The sequence below is a fragment of the Heptranchias perlo genome, chromosome 15 (genome assembly GCF_035084215.1).
Source record: "Heptranchias perlo isolate sHepPer1 chromosome 15, sHepPer1.hap1, whole genome shotgun sequence".
NCBI classification, from domain to species: domain Eukaryota; kingdom Metazoa; phylum Chordata; class Chondrichthyes; order Hexanchiformes; family Hexanchidae; genus Heptranchias; species Heptranchias perlo.
The window spans coordinates 33,927,077-33,951,271 of record NC_090339.1 but is presented as its reverse complement, the minus strand read 5'-3'; the positions used below and the strand labels follow the sequence as shown (position 1 = coordinate 33,951,271).

At 42.4% G+C, this 24,195-nt stretch overlaps 1 protein-coding gene across 1 annotated transcript in view; it reads right to left on the bottom strand.

The window, feature by feature from the left end:
• The window catches only part of frmpd3 (FERM and PDZ domain containing 3), a 98,203-nt gene extending 75,534 nt beyond the window's left edge, over positions 1–22,669 (bottom strand). Inside the window, exons 1-2 of the mRNA XM_067996727.1 lie at positions 22,522–22,669; positions 13,913–14,015 (exon numbers count right to left, since the gene is read on the bottom strand). Of these exons, the coding sequence (XP_067852828.1) occupies positions 13,913–14,015; positions 22,522–22,669 (251 nt within the window). The remainder of the gene's footprint in view (positions 1–13,912; positions 14,016–22,521) is intronic.
• Between the last annotated feature and the right edge of the window lie 1,526 nt (positions 22,670–24,195).

Here is a 24,195-nt window from a genome sequence, read left to right as displayed (position 1 = left end):
AGCATTCCATCACACTCCTGACTTGTGCCTTGTAAATGGTGGAAAGGATTTGGGGAGTCAGGAGGTGAGTCACTCGCTGCAGAATACCCAGCCTCTGACCTGCTCTTGTAGCCACAGTATTTATGTAGCTGGTCCAGTTATTTTCTGGTCAATGGTAACTCCCAGGATGTTGATGGTGGGGGATTTGGTGATGGTAATGCTGTTGAATGTCAAGGGGTGGTGGTCATTGCCTGGCATTTGTATGGCGTGAATGGTACGTGCCACTTATGAGCCCAAGCCTGGATGTCGTCCAGGTCTTGCTGCATGCGGGCACGGACTGCTTCACTATCTGAGGGGTTGCGAATGGAACTGAACACTGTGCAATCGTCAGCGAACATCCCCATTTCTGACCTTATGATGGAGGGAAGGTCATTGATGAAGCAGCTGAAGATGGTTGGGCCAAGGACACTGCCCGGAGGAAATCCTGCAGCAATGTCCTGGCCTCCAACAACCACTACCATCTTCCTTTGTGCTAGGTATGACTCCAGCCACTGGAGAGTTTTCCCCCTGATTCCCATTGACTTCAATTTTACTAGGGCTCCTTGGTGCCACACTCGGTCAAATGCTGCCTTGATGTCAAGGGCAGTCACTCTCATCTCACCTCAGATGAAAACAACCATCAACAATGAACAATTAAAAAAAGGCGAATCAATGAAATCTCTCCAAATATTTTTCAAAAATCCTTTCAGCCACCATCTTAGACTCTTACTAAACTGGGAAAGTTATTACTGAATAAGATTTGTGACATGATAAAGACATAATGCAAAATTTACAAAAATGTTATTACATTTACTTTTACAATAGCATTTCCTGTGTTTAAAAAGTGTTAAACAACATTTTCTATTGGGCCTGTAGCTCTCCGAGAAGCCTAGACCTTGACTTTACGTGGTTAGCTTCCCAGAGCATTACAGTCAGCAGAAGATACGTAACAAGGTAACACGCTCCAATTTCCAGCATGCATTATCTCTTATAATTTTATGTAAAATTGATGGCAAGACTGGCAGAAGGAAGATGGCTCCTGGGCTAACAGCTTCAATCTGAATTCCTCTCCTTTACAACTCCATCTATGGCCATCCTTTCTTCACCACTCCCAGTCTCCTCTCCCCCATTAATTAAATTTCCCAGCTCTGATTAGTAAGTACATTTTAGCTCAATCTACAAGTTCAGCCTACAAATTAAGGTTACTCGTACAGAGCACATTGCCCTGTTTGTTCTGTGTTTTTACTTTGCTCTTTTTGACAGCTGGGACTCTGCTCACATTTCATTTTCAGGACTCCTTGGGCTGGCTTTTCCTTTGATTCACTGCATGTTTTTGGGTGATCATGGGGTGCCAATATCAGTAAAATGGGGTTGTAATATCTACTGCTTCAACTCTGCCAGTAAAAACTTGCACCAGAATTATCCTCAAGAAAAAGTGCCATTCCCCTATAATGCCTGCCCGGTGCCTATGCTACTGCATTTAAATGAGATCAAGTGGGCGTGGTCAACCCTTCCGCTCCATTTTCCCCAATTTCTGCCCCAATCCTGACCCTAATTAATAACATTACTTTAAAAATGGCGGTATGAGCAGCATAGCTGTATTCCTGAGGCAGAAACCACATTCAGGAGGCCATTTTGTTTTTGGAGATGAAGGTTTGTCTTAATTCGCCTGCATATTGATTTTAGCTGGGTGACTACCACATTCACTGCTGCTTTCTACTGAGACTAAAGGAGGTATTTTAAGCCCCCCCCCCCGCCGCCCAGCAGACATAGTGCGGGCGGGGGCGGGGGCGGGGGTAGGGCTAAAATGGCAGGGGGTTTTGCACTGCATTCCTGCACCCCCCCCCCCCCCCCCATTAACTTAACTTACCTAAAATCAGGCACGGGAAGGCTGCCCATCCCTGAGGAGTGGAGACATAATTTAAATGGCGAAGTTGTGACCTCATCAGGACACACAGGCCATATTAACTGTGTGCCCGACTGAGGGCCTCACTGTCTTGACCCCACCTGCGAAATCAGATGACAGGCAGCATCCTGGTCACAGGAGGACCAGTTAGGTACAGGTTTACAGGAGAAGCAGCAGTGCGGCATGCGGCTTGACCCCCCCACCGCGGATTTCCACTCCCGCTCGCCCGCTGGCGTTGAAATCATTCCCACCTTTAGGCGGGAGTCAGTGTCAGGGCATGCAAATAAGACCCAGGAGTTAAAATCGCCAGTCCTCACACTGCAGGGGGCTGGACAGATCATCGCCTACTTCGGCTCTCGCATCCCAATTCCATAAAATTGGGGATTATGTTCTTTGCTGGACTGCCTCTATTCTGGACCTTATCCGCTACTGCGGGTTCAGTTTCAGCTCCTCCACCGACATTGGGCAAGCTCTGATCCGTTCCTGCAGGCTCCTATCCTGACCTGGATGCTGCTCCATGTTGCTGGCCATGATCTCTGCTTTGCTGTTATCCACTTGCTTTCCATGGTGGCAGTCTTTGAGCTGCTCCAATTGTCCTTCAGATCTCCGTCACTGGACTGGGTTGGACGGAATCTTCAATTTTCTGCTGCTGCTCCTGAGCCTGTGTGCTCCTCGCTGCCCTACAGTTGCTCCGCAGACCAGCTCCCTCATCGGCACTAATCCCAGGGATTTACCCTTGATCCTATCCTGGCTCTGTATTGTTCACTGCTCTTGGACCTTGGGTTTGACTCCCACTGCTCCTCACTCCTCTGCTGATCTACCGGATCCACTGGTGCACACTGCTAACATCTGAGGATACCACACATCTCCACTGGACTCAAGGGTCAAGCTCTGCTGTTTCACGGTCAATTCTCTACTTCTCCTCGACCTTCTGACTCCACTGAACAAGCCCCATCACCGCTTCATCTGATACTCTGTTCCTCAAACAGCTCCTGGATCCAACTCCCTTTGCACATCGGACTTCGAACCCGTACAATGGACCGTGGATGTTCCAAGCTGATTCCACCCTATGTGTTAGAATTTCAACCTTAGTGGATTTCGGGCGGCTGGCTGGTGGAATGCGGCAGTGTCCATTAGTCCCAGCGGGAGGCCTGATCCATTTTGAGGGTCAGGCCATGTTAATATTCAGCTGCTGGGCTGCAGGCGGAAAACAGACTCCGTGGGTAGCCCACCGGCTCTGGGCCGTGGCAATATCAGGCCTCCAGGCTAGAAGAAAATAGGTCGTGGGTGGGGGAGGGGCAATTTTGGTCCGGGGATTGTGGGGGGGTGGGGGGGAGGTGGTAATATGGAGCATCATGCAGGAGCACTCCTGTTCCTCCCAGTCCTACAAAAATAAATGAAAACTTACCTGCTGGGGTCCTGTTCAGCTGGACCGCCAGCTGCTACTGTGCAGAGCATGTATGGCACATGTCCTGCCCAGTAGTGTCCTAAAATGGCAATTGGGGTCTTATAGAACTGCACATTGTTGTTGTTGGCAATTCACAGAGTATGTCGGGATTTTCTTTTTGTAATCCAGACCCCGCTAAGTGATGGAGAAGCACTGACAGGATCAAGAGGTTGGGAAATCACACTAACGAGCTGTGAAAGTAACTGGAATTTGTTCTTAGCACAAAAATTTATAACGAGGTAAAGCGTGAACCTTTCAACGTTCTCTGTCGTAAACTTTGCTAAAAAAAATTCTCGTTTTAATTAACCGTTGTCTATTTACTAAATGTACTGGGTTACACGTGTTACAAATGAAAGTTCACACTTTCAAAGTTTTGTAACATAGTGGGTGCATGGGCAGTTAAAATCACCCAAGTTATTTACCTGTCCTGGCGCCGCTGGGAACCGACAGGATGGATTTTCACCAGCTCTCCTGAGCAGGTGGCAAGGACTCCCACCCAAAGCGTGCAGGGTCCTTTTCAATATATGCATGTCGGGTCCCCATGACATCGTCAGGACCTAAATGCAAATTTTGCCAGGAGGCCTGAGCTGGAGGCTGCAGAGAGTTTCCCACCAGGCCAACCCAGCAAGGAATTGGGGCCAAAAGATACCCAAAAAGATAAGTTTTTAACTTCCTTGTGGTGCCAGGAGGAGCAGTAGTGCTCGTCCAAGCCCCACAAAGAAAGCTTAGGCCTCCCTTTCACGATCTCGCCCCCCCACCTTCCTTATTGTGGGAAGCCAATCCTGCCACTGTCAGTGGGTGGCCTCAGGTCTGTGCCAGTTCTGCCACTTCCAACAAGGAACAGGTGGGAAGTCGGCCGATGGGACTTAAATGTGGCCCAGCCATTTAAATTGACCGGGTCTCATTCTGCCAGAAGTCCGCCAGCTGTTAAAATCCAGGCCATATTCTAAATGATTACAGCAGGTGCATTTCTTTGTGTGCTTCAAAGAAAATGCCAAAACAGCAGTTAATATAAGAGGCTAATTCTGAAAGAAGTGTACTATTATTCAAGTTTGGAGGGAAGCTCTGAAAAAAAGTTATGAATTTAAACATATAAATTTAACTAAAATCTTTTGGTAACACTAAGTACTGTTGCAGAGATATTTGGTAAAGAAGGAATGATGTAGATTAGTTTAATATTTTCTTAAGTTTTATACATTTCTTGGCCTTCACTATAAAAACCCACATCCTAGACAGAAGGACAATAAGGTAAAGATCTACTTCCCCATGTTACATGCAGAGATTTATTTATGTAACTGTGTTATGTGAGGGGAACAAATTTATTTGTTGATACCGGCATTGGGTAAGGGAAACACTAGGTGGGTAGAGTTTCTGCTTTGGGCGCAAATCGGGAAATTGTGCCCAAAATGCGCTCGAAATTGCGCCGGTTAGGGCACAGTTCACGTTTCTGATAAAATAATTTGCATAATCACAAATGTAAAATCTTCCATGAACCAGCGCAATCGGGCAATGTAATAGAACGTAATTGTTTCTTTCTTTTCTCTTTCCATTAAAAAAGTATTCCCTGATGTATTTAATAGTGGTAACCTGGTGCAGTTTTATTAATACAGCTGAAAATGGGTTTATCACCAAAAATAAGCATTTTAATAAGGGTGTCCAGTCCTCCACCTGTGAGTAATTTGATTTAAAATCGCTGAAAATGACTTTAAAAAACGATACTGAACCATTTAATAGTTTTATTGGTCAGTTTCTTAGTAAATTAAATATTGTTTGATCGGAAAAACTTTTAAAATGTGCCTATTAGTGACTGTGTGCCAAAGAAAATGAGTTTAATTTGAAGTGCCTTCCAGAACTAGTGCAATCGGTGGAATTTCACAATTTCGACCTGGGGGCGTGGCCAGTTTTGTGGGCGGGGCCAGATCCCGGTGAACTGAATCTTAAACCAGCATAAAAGATCGTGAAAAGCACGAACATAAGTGGTTTTGGGCGTAACTCACTTATGTTTAAAATTCCCTGATCTTTTGTGCTGGTTCGGCCAATTCTGCTCGGATTGCGCTGATATTACTGACGTAAAATGAATGGATACTCTACTCCTATTTATTTTCCAGCAACCGATCAAAGAACACTTACTCCACTGCTTCTGAGGGGTTCTCTTACAAACTTCTTTCCAAATTCCTTCAGTGGAGATGTGTTGTGTCCATCGTGTCACACCTTTCAAAGAAAATACTATTGTAAAAGTAAATTCAAGAGTGTTACACTCCCAAAAGTGTAGGGCAAATAATTGCGATTGGCTCAAATAATCATGTAGCTGTTAAATGATCAAATATCCGAATGCCTAAATGTGAATGAATCATAAGGTACCAATGAGGCATGAATAACCAACAGAAAACCAAATCATAAAATCCCTGATTTTTTTTCAAAGCTACCATTCATGAACAGCAAAAACTATAAAAATGACCAACCAAACTGCACAAAAAGTATCTTCGCACTGATTTTAACTACCATTTTCCTTGCATACCATCAAGGAGATGTAGTCCAAGGGTATCACCATCCACTCTGTCACACCTTCCCAAATGACTGAGCATCACCTCAGATGCATCCACCCCGGAGGAATTAGAAAAAGCTCAGGGGAGCACAATGGATGAACCATTTAGAACAGGTGAGCAGGTGGACAGAGAGGAGGTGGATGAGGAAGAGGAAGAGGAGGCTTCTTGTTGAAGGGTGAGGAGCCTCTTCCCCAAAAGTCGTGTTCCTGATTAATGGAGCCCTATTTTTAAGTGCAGAGCACAAGAAATTGCTGCAATCTTTGGGGGATGTACGTGACACTTTCTGACATATGGCTGCTATTCCACAGGAGTCTACTATTTGAATGTATGGGATTCTCCTGCAAGTACTGCAGGGCTTTCAGATTGCTTTGGAGTGAGCGACAGCTCCTGGTCAGTCTGTAGTGCAGCCCTCGGCAACTGATCCCACAATGGCAGTCTGGACACCTCTCATGCATTCCCAGGCTGCAGCAATCTAGTCACTGGACTGCAGTGTTTCCTTCTCTATAAATCAAATGATGGAAGAACTGGTTCAAATGAGAAGAGAAATAAGCACAGGTTTCGGGAGCATCATCAATGCTGTTGGCTCAGTTCTCACACTGTTGAGTTCATATAGTGGCATTGAGGCTGCGGCATGGAACAAGATGGTGCCTTCACTAGTGTATGCCACAGGCTCTTGGGCTTGCATCACCACTGCACACCATTAATTGCTGCTGAGCGGAGAGCAGGCTGCGCCTGACTGCCGCCCTCCCCAAGGAAGAATCCCAGCCTAAGGCTGGGACCTTTGGGACCCAAGCACGCGCAGATCCTAGAAGCCAGTACCAGAGAGTCAGCTGGCAGCCCCTTACCCTGCTCCTGTCACGCGGTCATACCATGTAGAAGCTCAAGGTTAGGAAATAGAACACCACAAATATATAATTATGGGTATGGTGGGAAAAAGGTTCAGAGGCAGGCAAACAGCTAAGGTCACAGGTAAATAAAGAGTACTGAAGTACTGCAAATGGTAGTTCTTTGTGATATTGCTCAAGGCTCTGTTTTGTTATGTTATGATAATTGGTGGGAGTTTGAGCAGAAGGGGCTGTAGATTTGTAGGGGTGGGGGACAGATCAATATTAGGTGTGATGACTTTGTCTATCCCTTGGGGGAGAGTATCCGTTACTTGCGCTGTACAATGGTGTGCCTCATTTTCCCTGTCATCCTTTGAAAATTTCCTGGTGGATGAAAGTTTTGGGCTGTGACAGTGAGAGTGGGCTAGCTCTGCACCAGAAGGTCATGCCTTTCTCTGGCCACCTTCCTGGAAAACTTCAGTCTATGAATGCACTGTTCCTCTGACAAGATTATCTATGTCTTCTGGGGCCTTTAGATGTGGTTATACGTATATAGACAAATACGACACTTCCTTCTGTGATGTTGACTTACTGTCCTGGCATCTAATACCATTTCCTTTTGAGGTTCTTTTCCTCCTCCAGGCAACATAGATAAAGAGCTACTCAGAAAGGCATAACCTTTGGGTTCGGTGTGCTGGCTGGATTTGAGTACGGATAGGGTCACTGGGCCATCTTCTCCATCTTTGGGCACGAACCGGGTGGCACACATGCTGCACGCACCAGAAGAGGCTGGCCCGAGGACCACCCGAAATTGGTCCTCTGGCCTCATCATAATATTTTGGGCGAGCTGCTGGCTCCTGTTGCGCCTTCAGAGGCAGCTCGCCCATGCCGAGGGATCAAATTTCAAGCCACCTGCCTTGCCAGCAGCAGCCGTCAGGTAAGTGTTGGGGTTAGGTGAAGGAGAGCAGGAAGGGGGTGATCAGAGAGGTGCTGTGGAGCTGGGAGGAGCAATCTTGCTTCTCCTGGCTCGACAATAAACCTAAAAAAACAATTGTCTGTGACACTTTGGTGGCTGTCGTTTGCTAAGCCACAGCCACGCAGCAAAACCTGAGCAGATCAGACCCAGCACTCTAAATTGGCATTGTGCTATAGCACTCAATTTTCCTTTACACTGCACCCAAAAAAATGGGTGCTAAACCCAGGAAAATGTATCCTCAGAGCTTTAGCAGAATTGATTCTAAATGGGTTCTACTGTATAGTTTAACTTCCTAAAGAGTAGAATAGCATTTTGGCACAAAGTAGGATCACAAATTGTTATCCTATTGAGAGAATGAGGAAAAGACATTGAGGAGAAGATGTTGCTGTCTGTCTATACATAACAAGCAATGATGGATGCAAAGGAGCACAATATGAAAAGGGAAGCAGTTCAGCTAAAAGCATCACTGGGATTCTCATATCTTGTAAATTAGTCATCTTGATTACATCCTATTCTTTGATTTCAACCATATTATTGCTACTGGATTGATTTGTACTAAAAAGATCATGTGTAGTTTCAGGTCTCAACAAGCAGCAAGCAGTCAAAACAATGTGAGAGTTGTATGCAACAATGAATGGTTATTATAGGCAGTTAACAGTCATCCTTGGGTTAAACCGATTAGGGCTAATTGAATAACAGTAACTGAAAATCTCTTCTTTTACCTGTTTCAGTTGAAATGCTCAATTTCTCTTTTCACGTTTGTATGTGTGCCTGTCTCTCTCTCTCTTTCTCTCTCTCTCTCTCAGACTGTTGTGTGTCTGTGTTGCTTCCTCTCGGTGTTTCTTATGTAACAGACCTATTTCCATTAGTAGTCAGGAGAAGCTGCCCTCAAGTCTGTCTGCAATGCCCCTCAAATGAAAATTGAGGTCACCTAGCAACCGAGCAGCAACAGGCAACATTCAAGTGAAGCATCATTGATAAGTAATGCCCTGTCTGAATCTAAATACAGCTGCAATAAATAGACAAAAAGGCTACGGTTCTCATCCACCAGCCTTCCAACAAGCTGGTTTATTACTGCTATTCAGTCCAAATATAAATGAGACTGTACAGTAAAGGGTATTATTTCAGTTGTAGAACACAAATCTGATAGTTTTAGTATGATTAAGTCTCCCTGTTTCTGCACTGATTTAGACTTAATTTTCTTTGCAGCACTTCACTGTCATGATTTAGATCTTCCAGGACATGCACTTCTGCTGCCCAGAATTCTTTGCAGTGCGCCTTTGGTTGGCTGCTAGACATCCCTGTTTGATATATCTGCATGTTTCCCATGGAGAAAATCTGTGGCCCCCAATTGACGCTGCCCCTATCAAGAACTGATTAGAATTGGGGGGGGAGGGGTGGAAATTGAACCTATGTCCTTCTTTTCTGTGGTGCACTCAAGCACATGTCATCACCCCAGAGGAAAATGCTGAGATCAAAGCATGACTGCAACATAATGGATAGACAGATGATAAGAGCCAATTAATACACTGCCTGTGTGTTAAGCTACATATAATACACCTCACGATGTGAGCTAGCCTCTGCAGCCAGTACATTATCCTATGTGTAAAGCACTGTACTTTGCCAATAATTCTGTGCATAACACACTACAGTTCCTGTATATAACCCTGCAATTTATATCACATTCACTTAATAGTACAAAACTGAAGTATTTTCCATTCACTTTAATAGAGTTCTCCTGTTCTGAATGCTTATGGAGGTAGCCTACATTTATAAATTCAAGATTCAACTCAGCTACCCTGAACTAACGTGAACTGAATATGGAAAAAACTTGTTTTTAACTGAAACTCAGATAACAATAATTTGCAGCAACATCCAACACCAATGTCATCAAATTGCCGATCGCCCTGTCTTTCTAACCCAGATGAAGTCCCTTCACATTCTGTGCCCTTTAATCCCAGCAGACTGAAATACATTCCATGAATGTTCCATTGCGAACCAATCTCCAGATTCTTGCTACCTTCCTGAATGTTGCTATTACTCTTTCCAAGGTCACCGTTACCCTTCTGGGATCTCATTTGAATGAGCACACAACAGACCTATGGTTGTACTAAACCTGACTGAATAAGCTAATTTAAAGAGGAAGTATATTCTTAAAGATAAAATCCTAAATGAAGGAAAAAAGCAACACTTGGGATATCTTAGCGATACAGTGTACAGATATGTTATTCTTAAATGTGTTTATTTTTTCTCCTTCAATTTCTTTCTCCATTTTCTCCCTTTACCTGTTTTTTCTTCAAGGCAGTGGTTCATATTGGGTACACTTCAAAGGTGGTTGGCAGGCTTTCTGTACCTCATTCAAGAGCCATTCTTCAAGTGACAGCTTGGAGAGTAAGCATTGATGGAATACTTGACTGTGATGAGGCATCAAAGCCTAGCCTGCTTCAGTCTTCATTTGACATCTATACATGAACCATTTCCAGCAGGGTTCACCAGATAGTAATAAGGAGCAGAAACCCTGGCTGGTTTTTCTGCTCTGTAGCACAGGGACAGTGAGACCAATTGCAGAAACCCAACTGTTGATCTACTAATTTACCTCAAACCGGGGCTGGAATTTTGGACTTCTGGTCCATATGACTTAAAGGTACACTGAGTGCTACCTTTACCATCAGGGGAACTTTTTGGGAATTTCTTTATTAAAAATGGTATGACAGCAGTGTCGTGAAAAACTGTCTAAAATCAACAGGGAGTAGGTAATTAAAAATAAAATCCCAGATTGGTATTTTAAAAAAATTCATTCTTGGGATGTGGGTGTTGCTGGCCTGGCTGGCATTTATTACCCATCCCTGGTTGCTCTGAGAAGCTGGTGGTGAGCCTTCTTCTTGAACAGCTGCAAATCTTTGTAGCAGTGTGACACATTTGTATCTTGCTAGTCAAGTGGTTTGCTTGGCCAATTCAGAGGGCAGTTAAGAGTCAACAACGTTGGTGTGGACTGAAGTCACAAAGTCCAGACCAGGTAACAACGGCAGGTTTCCATTCCTAAAGGCCACTGGTGAACAAGTTGAGTTTTTATGACAATCTGACAGCTTAATGGATTACTAGTCCAATAACATAGCCACTACACTACCGTACTGCTAATACCACTAATTATTGATGACTGCCCCATTGAATTTGTTTATAAAAACACACTGCTTCCCATCGACTTCTCAAATCCTTTCACTTCTGAAGGTCATTCGCAGCCATCACACATCAATCCAAAAACTGTCTCTTATATCAAACAAGTGTCAGCAGTGACTGATAGGTCATCTACTCTTGTACGATAACAGCAGCTTCTCATTATTTAATGCGTTGGGTTCTGTCTTTTGCAGTGAGTTTGGTGATTTTCGTTTGAAATCCAATTTTTTTGTTTAAAATTCCCCTACAAGATTTGTTGCTTGCAGAAGTGGTGGGTTTAAAATTCAGAGCACTCTTTAGCAAAAAGACAGAGGAGACATTAGAGCTTTCTAGCATTTCAAATCCAGCATTTCAAAGGCATTGAATAGAAAACAAAGGTCATAACCATACAATGATTCTGTACAATTTCAAATGCATAATACAATCAAAGAAATATTTAATTCAGCAGAGCTTTAGGGTGTATTTTTCTCTTTTCTAAGAAAAGTGTTTTTATATGATTATTTCAATATTTTAATATTTTCATAAGTCTAATCTCTGTTCTAAATGGAAGTTCGGTATCTCTATCGTCTCATCAACGGCCACAATCACGATTATGCAAAATACAGCACATTACCAGATCAGCTTCCAACACAGTAGACATATGAGACCATAATTTAAACTCAAACACAGTCATGTGGTTTAGCAAGGAGAATATTATTTATATTTCAGTCATGTGACAGATAATACCTTATCATTTTTATCCGCTGTATACGAAATGGGGAAAGACCGTTTCATTTCAACAAACGATTACTTTCTGAGTATAGCTTGCTCTTATACATTAAGTGCACATTGTGTACAAATATATCAGTGATGTATATAAGTACACACAGGCTCCAAGCCCTCACCCTTAATTCTTTGAAGAATGTAACATTCTTCAGTGGTAACATTTAAGATTTATAAGTTGTATCACAGTGGGAAGCACAGGTTGGCGTTTCCTTTCAATGTACAATTGGGGGGATGCCAGGGCTGGGGGTTCCCCGAAGATCGTGAGGATGCCGGAGTTGGGGAGGCCCAAGGACTAGTTGAGGGGACTGGGGGCAGCCCACAAGCAGTTCAAAGACAGGCAAAGTTTTTAAACATGCCTGGGCCTCTACTGGCCAGTCATCTCCTGCGTGGACCTTAAAATTACATTGCGTTGCCGATGACATTATGGCGGCCAGGAACGCGGTGGCTTGCAAATGGGTTCTCAATTTTCAGAATTTTAACCCCTCATCCAATGCTTTCCTGCCCAAAGGGGTGGGGGTTAATACGAGGCCAGTGAAGTACAGTATTGGAGACACAATGAAAATTATTGGCTCAGATGCAATGTTGCAGTTGTGAATACAATAAATTTATTTGATCTTTCAGATATCATAAAGATATCACTTCTTTATTTAAGCACAAAAGGCAGCACCAGTTAGCCATGAGGACAGTTGTGTGATCCAATCCTGTTCTTTGCTTGAAGGTAGAGACAATTATAGTCACCATGCATATGTTCCATGCAAGCCATATGTCTCAATATGCAGCTCCCTGCAAGACATTATAAATGAACTCCTGATGCCTCTATGTGTTCACTTGTATGGCCTCTCATTTACTGCTGTTTCGCATATTCATTTTTTTGCTATTCCATGGATCGCTGCTGCTCTTCACTCAAGTCCATACTGATGCTTTTGTCTATGCTAATCGTCTGCAGCATAGGGTCACTATTTTGCTTATAGCATATTGTAAGCTGTTCTCTGAACAACCCAGACAGCCAAAGCACTGCCTGTCCACTCCAAATGGTTGCTTAAGGAGTGTCCTAGTTCTCACATTTGCATCATTATATTTGTTCTGGTGCACACTTAAAGGGTGTGCATGCCACAAGCCATGAGCTTAGTTCATATTTACAAAAACAAATACAACAATGTAGTTATGCAAACAAGGATGCTCACTGAGGAAATGTTTGAAGTGCTCAACCAGTGTTTTAGGTGTTTGGATTGTTCACGCTTTGTTTTACAATCTTCTATTATTGCCAAGTAGCCTTATCTTTTGAAGAGTTTAGAGATATTGGTCTGCCTTCGAATGTAAGTGTCATGCATGCTTCCTGGGAAGGCATAACTTTTTACTGGTGGTCACATACCGTTTACACATTGATGAACTAGAAGCCTTTCTTATTCTGGTATATTATAGGATTGTTAGTAGGTGCACAAATAGCTATATGGGTCCAGTCAATGCACCATTTGGCACAACTCAGTCACAATGAATTGAGCTTGTGAGTTTGAGCCGTATCACACACTGCTTCTCTGTGAGATCAAGGTAGCTGCTTCTGCCATGATAGATCGGCTCTCTGGGGCGGTGGGCAGTGCAGACTTTATATCAAACTAATCACACAGAACATAAACTACCCCCAAGCCGGTGAGACACTGAGGTAGCCGTGACGTTATTCAAAAACCCTTCCGCTGCTGGTACCTGCTACTGTTGCAGTCCGGTAGTTAAATTAACTCAAGCTCAGAACATGAGCTAATTCCTATGATCATTTCACTCAGCAGAAAAATGCAACCTTTTTTCAAGCCATGTCATTAACAAGGCCTTGACATGCAAATGTTCATTTACATTTTCATTAGTGTTTGTACTCAGTCTTTGAAAATGGCAGAAAACTCAGGATAACTTTAATACCATCATCAGACACTGCTGCTACACTTTACCTGGTTTTCCACTTCTTTTGACCCAATACTCCATGGTCACCAACTTTAACACCCAGTGGAAAAAACAGCAATTTGTTTTATGATATTACTGAAAACAAATTTCTTTTTTTTCTTGGTGCATAAATGCTATTAAAGCTCTCAAAGGTTTAACAGTCCAGTTTAAAATCAAGAATGTCTCTCAAAAATATGATATAAAATATTGTGTGAGGTTAGGGAGCTTAGCCCCTTTTCCCGGAGACCCGATTGTTGGAGGTAAAAGATGATTTATATAAATGCAAGTTGTTGTTGTTGTTAACTGGCTGAACAAACAAATGATTACCTTACAAGGTCTATGACTCTTTCCCTCGGGGCAGTGCTGACGCCCTCATCATTTATGGCTAGAATCTGATCGCCTGGTATGAGTCTGCCCTCCGATGGACCGCCTAACAGAGAAATACAGACATTTACTCCAAACAGAAATTGGGTTGATCCCTGATGAAAATAGTTAAATAAGTAAAGTTGCTTTCTAATAAAAATAATTCTACAGGCTCCTGTGTTGATAGCTCAATCCTGAGAGGACTCTCATCATGAAATATTATGCTATAATCAAATGACATAGTTTTTGAAATTTCAATGTGAGATATTAGCGTAATGCTTAATGGGGATAATTTTGTGCGATAGTGTTAAACGGGTGATAGCGAATCAGCAGCCCGTTTTACATCTCTCTCAATTTTTATTTCCATTGAAGATAATTAGGAAGGCAAAGAGAAAACATGAAATGAAAATATCAAAGAATATGAAAAGAAACAGTGAGGTATTCTATAGGCACATAAGTAACAAAAGGAGAATTAAGATAGGATAGGACCACTAAGGGATGGGCAAGATAAACTCATAGGAGATGATATTGAAATGGCAGGAATACTGCACAGATAATTTGCTTCAATATTCACTGACAAAAAGGAAATGACAATGGTAGAAGTCAACAGGGATTACAACCGTTGAGATAGAAAGAAAGAGATACTAGACAAACTAGCCAACTTAAGGAGGACAAGACCCTGGGTCCAGATGGATTGCACCCGTGGCTACTCAAAGAAACTAGGGAGGAGATAGCAGACGCTTTAGTATCCATATATAAAAATTCAATAGAAAAACCAATAGTGTCAGATAACTTTCGGACAGCAAATGTAATTCCTTTCTTCAAAAAGGGATATAACACTAATCCAGGGAACTATATACCAGTTAGCTTAATGTTAGTGGTAGGAAAGATACTAGAATCTTTGCTAAAAGAGGAGATAACAAAACATCCAGAGACAGAGAAAATAATAAAAAATAGTCAGCATAGATTTCCAAAAGAGAATGGCCCTGATTGTAACTGCCCCCACCAGGGGGAAACCGGGTTGGGGGGGGAGGCAGTTAAAATAACGGGTGTCAGTTACCCCCACCAATCCTGCTTCCTTTCTGGCGTGTCCCCATATTAATCTGCTGTTTTGAACAGGTGAGCATGGCACCCTAGGAAGGAAGTAGGGTCCTGTTTTAAATATTGCAGATTGGGTCGTCAGGACCCAATCTGCAATATCAACCAGAGGCTTGGGCAGGTGTGGGGGGGGGCTGGTGGTGGAGGGTGGGGAGAGTGCAGGAGAGCGGCTGGCTCCTATGCTAAGCCCACTGGCAGATCAGGCCCGGGGGGATGGAGCCAATCCCAGAAAGGGTGAACGTAGGCCGGCAGCGGGCCTGTTTGCTCAGCTCGGTCCCACCATCCCGACGGTGTATTTTTAAAAATCTTTTTATTTTTTAATCTGATTGGATCCAGGGGGAGTCATTCTGTTCCTCCTGGCTTCACAGGAATAAAGGAAATAAGATTTGGGGCCCTTTTGTGGAATGGCCACCAAAGGTCCCTTTAACGACCGCTGGTTAGGCCACTCGCCTTCTGAAACAAATGTACAAATGGGCGGACTGTGCCCAACACATACTTCATCTATTTGTACTTCAAAATTGCAATCAGGATCCTACAACAGTGTAGGACCCCGATTTGCATATTTAAACAGCCTCCCGCCCAAAACACGCAGGCATGCTGTTTGCCCATTTACAGGCCCACCTTAAAATTGCAGGCAGGTTTTGGGTTTCCAAAGGTTGGCCAAAGATCCCCCCTGCCTGATTTTCCTCTGCCAGGCATCCGATTTTCGGGTGGGAAACAGGCAGTCAGCAGTTGAAAATAACCCCTGTGATGCCTGGAGTCCGATGTCTGGAGTGCAATGTCTGAAGTGTGATGGTGCAGGAACAGAGTGACCTGTGGGCGTATGTACACAAGTCTTTGAAGGTGGCAGGACAAGTTGAGAAGGCTTTTAAAATGGCATATGGGATCCTTGGCTTTATACAACCAGAGGCACAGGATACAAAAGCAAGGAAATTATACAAAACATAGATAACACACTGGTTAGGCCCCAGCTGGAGTATTGTGGCCTATTCTGGGCACCACACTTTAGGAAGGATGTCAAGGCCTTAGAGAGGGTGCAGAGGAGATTTACTAGAATGGTACCAGGGATGAAAGATTCCAGTTATGTGGAGGGACTAGAGAAACTGGGGTTGTTCTCCTTACAGCAGAGAAGGTTAAGGGGAGATTTGATAGAGGTGTTCAAAATCATGAAGGGTTTTGAAAGAGTAAATAAAGAGAAACTGTTTTCAGTGGTAGAAGAGTCAGTAACCAGAGGACACAGATTTAAGTTGATTGGCAAAAGAACCAAAGGCAACATGAGGAAAATAATTTTTACGCAGCAAATTGCTATGATTTGTAATGCACTGCCTGAGAGGGTGGTGGAAGCAGACTCAATAATAACTTTCACAAGTGAATTGGATAAATACTTGAAGTGGAAAAATTTGCAGGGCTAAGGGCAAAAAGCAGGGGAGTAGATAGCTCTTTCAAAAAGCTGGCATAGGCATGATGGGCCTCCTTCTGCTGTATCATTCTCTGATTCTATGAAAACTTTAGCTGCCTGGATTTGGATATAAATAGATGGACTTCATGGTCTAATAAAATAAGCTATTTCATCACTAGGGATATATTTTCTTTCTTCACTAAGGTCACAAAAAAGTTGCCATGAGCATAAAGCAAGGAAGCCTTCTTTATATTCGTGCTAACCTTTTTACTAACATTAATGAATGGAAGGAAATATACCCTTAAGCTTTAAACTTGACTGTGTGTGTGCTCGACTCACATCATTCAATAAAATGTGCATTCAAACATGAACAACAACTACAACTTGCATTTATACAGCATCTTTAACATAGGAAAACATCCCAAGGCACTTCACAGAGGTGTAATCAGAAATAAATGGTCGCTGAGCCAAAGAAGGAGCTATTAGGAAGTGGGTTTTAAGGAGGATCTTAAAGGAGGAAAGGGTGGTGGAGAGATGGAGGGGTTTAGGTAGGGAATGGTGTGGTTGACTGTATCAAAGGTTATAGGGGGTCGAGAAGGATGAAGAGGGATGGTCCACCACGGTTTCAGAGGATGTCAATTGTGACTTTGATTAGCGCTGTTTTGGTGTGGTGGCAGGGGTGGAATCCTGAATGGAGAGATTCACACATGGAGTTGTGGGAAAGAAGGGCAAGGATTTGGGATGCAACAACACATATATGAATTCTTATTAAGGGGGAATCTTTAGCCTTGCATTTGGGATGTGATTCCCTTGATCAGTAAGTTTGGATATTGAGAGTTAAGAGAAAATGATTTTGTACATTTGAAGTCTGGAATGATTAGGATTTTGGAAAATTATGCCCTTGCACAAAGAGCAATACTAAATGTCAAGGATAAAGTAAAGAAAGAACTTGCATTTATATAGCACCTTTCACAACCTCAGGACATTCAAAGCTCTTCACAGCCAATGAATTACTTTTTTGCTGAAGTGTAGTCACTGTTACAATGTAAGAAATGCGGCAGCCAATCTGTGCACAGCAAAGCCCACAAACAGCAATGAGATTATGACCAGATAATCAATTTTAGTAATGTTGGTTGAGGGATAAATATTGGCCAGGACACCTGGAGAATTCTGCAGCTCTTCTTTGAATAGTGCCATGAGATCCTGTGTATCCATCTGAAAGGGCAGATAGTGCCTTGGCTTAAAGCATCTTTCGAAAGACAACACTTACAACAGGGCAGCGCTCCCTACTGTCAGTCTAGATCACATGCTCAAGTCTGTGGAATAGAGCTTGAACTCACAACCATCTGACTCAGAGGCAAGCATGCTACCACTGAGCCAAAGCTGATGTCTTAAGTAACAAAGGTTATTTGAATTACTTTAAATATTACCTTATTGGAAACTTTACTAATAAGGTACACTGCAATTCCATTCAACGGGAGAGAATAGGAAATAGTTTGGAATTCTTAAATTGCAAGTGAATGGGAAGAAACTTGAGGGCAGATCCTGCAATTGAATGCTCCTAGTGAGGAGTGATGCTCACCTGGAATGCAGGTAGGGGAATCACAGGCCTACAGCACTCCCTGTGAGCACCATTCCTCAATAGGAGCGCTCAATCGCAGAAGCAGCCTTTTAGTCTATTGGAATTCTATATAATGCAAGCAAACTGGAAGGGATGTAGCCCATTGAGATACTAAACAATGGGAATGAATGGCAAGTGGTTTAGTCCATTAGAATTCTTCATAATCAGATTGGATGAGGAGTGGTTTGGTCCATTGGAGTTTTGTACAATGGGAATGAATAAGAATTCTGTTTTTAGGCAACAATTCTGTTTTCACTAGGACTGCCTTCATCCAAAGTCAACTGTAAATCAGAATAACATTTTAAAAATGTTTAAAAACAAGAACAATATTATTCAGAACAGATTCACTGGGGTCACCAAACATCATGTTATATTAAGTCAATCTTCACAAATATATATTTAGAAAAATTATTTATTTTAGATTTTACTTTTCTGCAGTTAAAGGCCTTTTAAACAAAAGTGTCACTTCACCCCCCCACCCTTTTTCTTCTTTTAATCTCTTTCTTCCTCCTGCATAGATGTTGTGGACTGTGTAGGGTCAGGGGCACCTTGATGTTATCCATATTCTGAAGTTGCTCAGTGGTGGTAATTCAAGGCGGGAAAGCTGGATAAAACCCACTTTTCCTACATAGCCTGAAATGGAACACCTCATCATTGCACCGCATTCCACCTAGTGGCCAAACAGACTGGTCAAGAACCAAACAAACTGCTTAGTTCTTGCTAAAAAGTGTCAAACTAACTTTGCAGATCAGCACTTGTTATAGAAACTACACCAACTGGAAATAGAAATCGTGTGGTTTCTATAACTGGTGCTGATCTGTAAAGCTAGTTTTATGCCTGGGTAGCAAGTTGACAATCTACACAAGTGAATTTTTTCTTTGAGAAATGGTATAGCATTATTGCAATAGAATAAAAATATATTAAACTTTTTTTTTGATATAGTTCAAAATTGTGATAACAATATTATGAAGAAATATGCTACCGCTTGTTTCATAGAATAAATGATGGCTCCATGAGGTTGAGAGGTGTTGTCCAAACTGATTACGCTGCAGCCCTGTAATACACTGCCTGCCTGTAATACACTGCTTATCTGTAATGTATTAAAAGCCTGTAATACACTGCCTGCCTGAATACACTGCTTATATGTAATGTAATGTACTGCCTACCTGTAATGCTTCGACAGATTATAGTACTCTATCAGCCTTCTAATGCTTTGACAACCATTTTTATTTGATTAAATCTGCAGATTTCCAATGTACCAGTTCTCTTGTTGAAGTTTGCACTTTTTTTCCCCCGTCAATTCTCTCCATCCTGTCCTCTCCCCAAAGGTGCTGATTCTTGTTGGAGTACAGTTCCAGCCAGCCTCTAGACAGTCAGGCTATTTGACCATAGGGAGCATTGCATCTGCGCCTGTTCCTGTCTTTATCTGACAACTTTTTACATACAAATTCCAGCAGGAATCACCAGACAGCGTTCAAGAGTGGGAACTCTGGCTAAGCTTTCCCATCCCTAACACAGGGGCACTAAAATCAATTATAGAACCCCAATTGCTGCCCCACTGGAGATCAGCTAGCTCACCACAGGCAGGGGACTGAAACTGTGACTTTTTTGGTCTGGATAATTCATTACCGCCTCAGGCAATGCACTTACCAACAGAGCTATTAGAAGAACAAAATTTGTATCTTTAATTTTTTGTTGAAAGTATTTTCTTTCTGTTGCTTTGAAAAATGTGACATGAAGCTTGTTGTAACAACAGGATTTTATAATCAGGGATTTACGAGAGTCAAACCGATTCTTTCACTTATTAATTGTGCTGCTGCTTACATTATATAAGGAATAATAGACATTCAGGAGTGATTCCAAGGGAGGAAATTAATTGAGAAGTAACATCATAAATCACAAGACCAACTGTCATCCGAGCCTCAAGATCAGATAACAACCTTGTAATCTTCCATGGTGTTGGCAATATTCCACAATATGTACCATTTAAAATTCATGAAGTGATTTCATTCAGCTCTGACTGGACTTTAATTGCAGTGATGGGTAGTAGTGCAGCTGGTCACTGCCAGAGTTCTTGTTGAAGATGCATGTCATCGAATTGGATATGATTGAAAACCAAAGAAAATGCACCAAGTATAAACAAAGGTGGCTCAGCCAAAGATATTGCTAATGTTAATAGCAGTGGGGAAGGGAAGAGGGGGTATAATGTGAATGATGTGTTGCAAGTTAACATCTGCCACCGGTTAATACATTAGTATTGCCCTTCACCTGCGGAGATCTACGTCTGGTCTCTGCGAGGCCTCTCATGACTTCTACCTATAAATAGTTTGAGTTATGATGACTGATTTTACAAAATTGTGCTCCAGGCTTAGAGCCTTGCCCATTGGTAGTGTATATTGGGAATTCAGCTACATCCTTCTCACAGCTTTCAACTTAATAAGTGCCTGAATTCCTGGTATGTGCTCTTGGCAGGTGAGGCTTTACATTGGAAGTACAATTTCATAAAATTGGCTTTATGGAGTCTATATACAGCCAATACAACTTAAAAAATAAATAAAACTGTAATTCATGTGGAAAATGAAATGGTAGCTCTCCATTTCTATAACTGTACTGACATTTTTTTTTATATGAGAGGGATTTGATGGGTGAAACTATTGGATTTGTACACCTGGCACTGGGGGAGGCAATATTTCAACTTATTATTAGTAGCAACACTAGGAAGCTGGTGGTTGCAGAGAAGCAGGGTCATCTGCATGAGGAACATATTGGTTCTATTTGCACCAGGATCCATGATGTTCCCTGCATGCAACTGGTCAGTTCGGAGCAGGGAACATTACAAACACAACTGCAGCAAAGTGTTTCAAACAAAATTAATTAAAAAATATATAACCTGCATGACAGTCAGCCACACTAATTCCTTCCCTTCAATTATCTCCTCTCCTCATCTCAAGTTCCTGACTCATGCTTGGCTACGGTACCACAGGCACTGGCAGTTATCTAGTACCTCTCCCAAGTAGTCATTCTTCATTCACAGGGATTGTCAGCAGGTTAATTTACCATGGGGATCATCAGAGCCATGCCAGATCCTGCTTTTAAGCACATAGATTTTCCAGCTGAAGTCACTGGATAGCCATTAGGAGTGGGAATGCTGGATGATTTTTTTTACCCCCCTACCTAGGCCGGGGGCACTGAGGCCAATTATACGGGCTAACTGCTTCCTTCGCTGAGATCAGCCATCTCAGGACAGACCTTGGATCTTTCCTTGCCTATGTGGCTCAGTTCCACACTAGGTAGTGTAATTAGTAATGGAGTCATTAGGGAAGCACACTGATGACTTTGAAAGAAAACACGGTCAATTTTTAATCTGCACTCAGTGTTCTATTTTTCCAAAGCTGCTTGAACATGACTGCCCAGAACTCTACCAATATGCTCAGTATGTTTATCCAGTGTTTAATTGAGCCATGATAATCTCAGGCTTAATCAAGCTTGAATTAGTTGATTTCAGCCTTGGCAGCGATAAGGGTTCCATAATTGGCTTAAGTGTCCCTGGATTAGAAGTGAGTAAATTGATCAGGATTCCTGCTCCTGATTCCTATTCAGTGGCTCCTGTTATAATTGCACGCATGTGGATGTCATGTGTGGTCAGGATTGGACTGCACTGTGATGGCCCTTGTGATGAAATGACCTGGCAGCATTCACTGCCAAGGCTCACATGTGAATAGTTGGTACTGTAGGAAGGCATCTCTGCAAGGAGTCAATACCTCAGGTCAGCAGGGATGGAAACAAATTGACGGAGGAAGTTGGTGAAAAAAAGAATATGGCTGTTCAAACAGAACAAAGACCCAGCTTCTGTGCAGCCATTATTTCATTTCACATATGTGGCAGCTTTCACCAAGGACCCAAGGTATGAATTTTTAAAGCCCAGCAGGAATACACAGCTGTCCCATCAAGTAGGACATACCGTTGAAACTTGATAACAAGTTTTCTGAAGTTCTATTATACCCTGCAGAGTATCTCAAACCTTAATAACTTGAACCCATCAATGGGAATGTTAGGGAGAGGATGAAAAAAAGACAAGGTTCCCACTCTTGATAATGGGAAGAGCAAGTTGGGGCTTGGCAGTGGCGTTCCCCAATGTTAAATATCATGCTAATACTCACTTGGCTCACTCATGAAGAGTAGCCACTTGGGTGAGGCACTCGAGGGCAGTTGTTGCCCACGTAATTGCACTCCAGCATGAGGCAGAGCATTCAGGAGCGGAAAGGAGGGGAGAAAACTGGTGACAAAAATGGAGAATGCATTATAAGAATAACTTTGCTAGGTCTTTTAACAAGGTTTGACTCAATGAGGGGAGGAACAAGTAAATCTTTATTGTTAGTTAAGGATGTCGAGCAGACACAGATTGATGAAACACTTGAACATAAAAAAGTCCCAAAAAAACTTTTCATGTCTCACCTGGTGACACAGCTCGTACTATCACAGGCTTCTCGCTACCTGCCACAAATCCAAAACCGTGTACAGGGTCCCGATTAATCTTCACTTGTCGAGTGGCTAAGGCAGATAGGTGGCCACATTCCATATCATTGATGGATACTGCATGCATCACATGACTGCAAATGAAGAGGTTAAAGGTCAATAACGCTTTATGTCACCATTTATTCCTCAGAACAGGTGGCAGCATAAGAAATATTTCCTCTTGGAATTAAATTCCACTTTCTGATACTTGGCTCCTTTAAAAATGGTTTATTTGTATTCAGAAAACACAAAGATCTTTCATACCCTGCACTCAAGGAATGCATTTAATTAGGCAATTAGGACACAGATATTTCATTGATATTGAATTGCAATCCTGTGGGTTCATGAAGTCAAAAGAAAAAAAAAATCTGTTTTCATCTTCCTTTGTCAGCTTAGCTGACCAGTGGCAGAAGTGGGGCTCACTTGGGGGTTCAGGCCTGATTCAATGCCTGGAATTCTAAGAGAATCAGTGGGGTAGAAATTGGTAGATATTTCAGCTGTTTATCAGGTCGGAAACGGGCGCCATAAATGCCAATTTTGCATGGAACGGCGCTGGGAGTGTGAGTGATGTCATATTGTTTGGGGTGCTATGTTAAGGTAACTGTATTAAAAGACTTGCAATTATATAGCACCTATCATGATCTCAGGACGTGCCAAAATGCTTTACAGCCAATGAGGTACTTTTGAAGTGGAGTCACTGTTGTAATGTAGGAAACGCATCAGCCAATTTGCGCACAGCAAGGTCCCACAAACAGCAATGAGATAATGACCAGATAATCTGTTTTAATGATGTCTTTCTTTCTTTCAACCATATTTGGGCTGTGAAATGAGCAGACATGATGGCCTAGAAATTTAATGGTGACGTGGCCATTTTTCAGGATTCCGTGGTTTCTTGTTTTCTAAACTTCACTCAATTTTGACTCCTTAGGGTAGATTTTTCCAATTGGTTACACCTAATTAATGGGCATAACCAATCAGAAAAATTGGAGAATCCATCTATTTAATACTAGTTCCAATTTTCTAGTTGGGTTTTGTACTGGTGACAGAAGCGCCCACTGGTTTGCAGTTAATTATATTAATATTAGGTGCTGATGACGTTATTTAGATGGCCACACAATTTTCCGATGTACATGCTAGTATGAATCATCCACTTGCCCAAGAACCTCCAGGGCTGTTAGGGTTTGCAGTTAATGGAAAAGTATTTAAAGAATTCCACAATAAGATTTGTAGTAGCAACTTTATGCTATTTCTCAATTTTTTCTTGTTTTTATTTTGTTTCTTTTCTGTTTCCATTGTTTGTGTGTCTGCAATAAATGTGTTTCTGAATGGGAATCCTCCTTCAATTATGCTTTTTGAAGGAAGAGGAGGAGAAACAATAGAGGGATGCCAAGCAGGTCAGGCTATAACAGAGACAGACTGAACCCACTTGCCAGTATCCTCCCAACTACATTTACAGGCAGAAGCACATCTAATTGGCAATGATTGTGTGGAACTGGATGTACAATTTCAGAGTCAGTTATATAGCTGTACCTTCTGTTGCATGGACAGCAGCAGCTGGCACCACCAGTAGCATAACAGTCAGCTTTACCCTAAAGTATTCTTCTTCTACTTCCT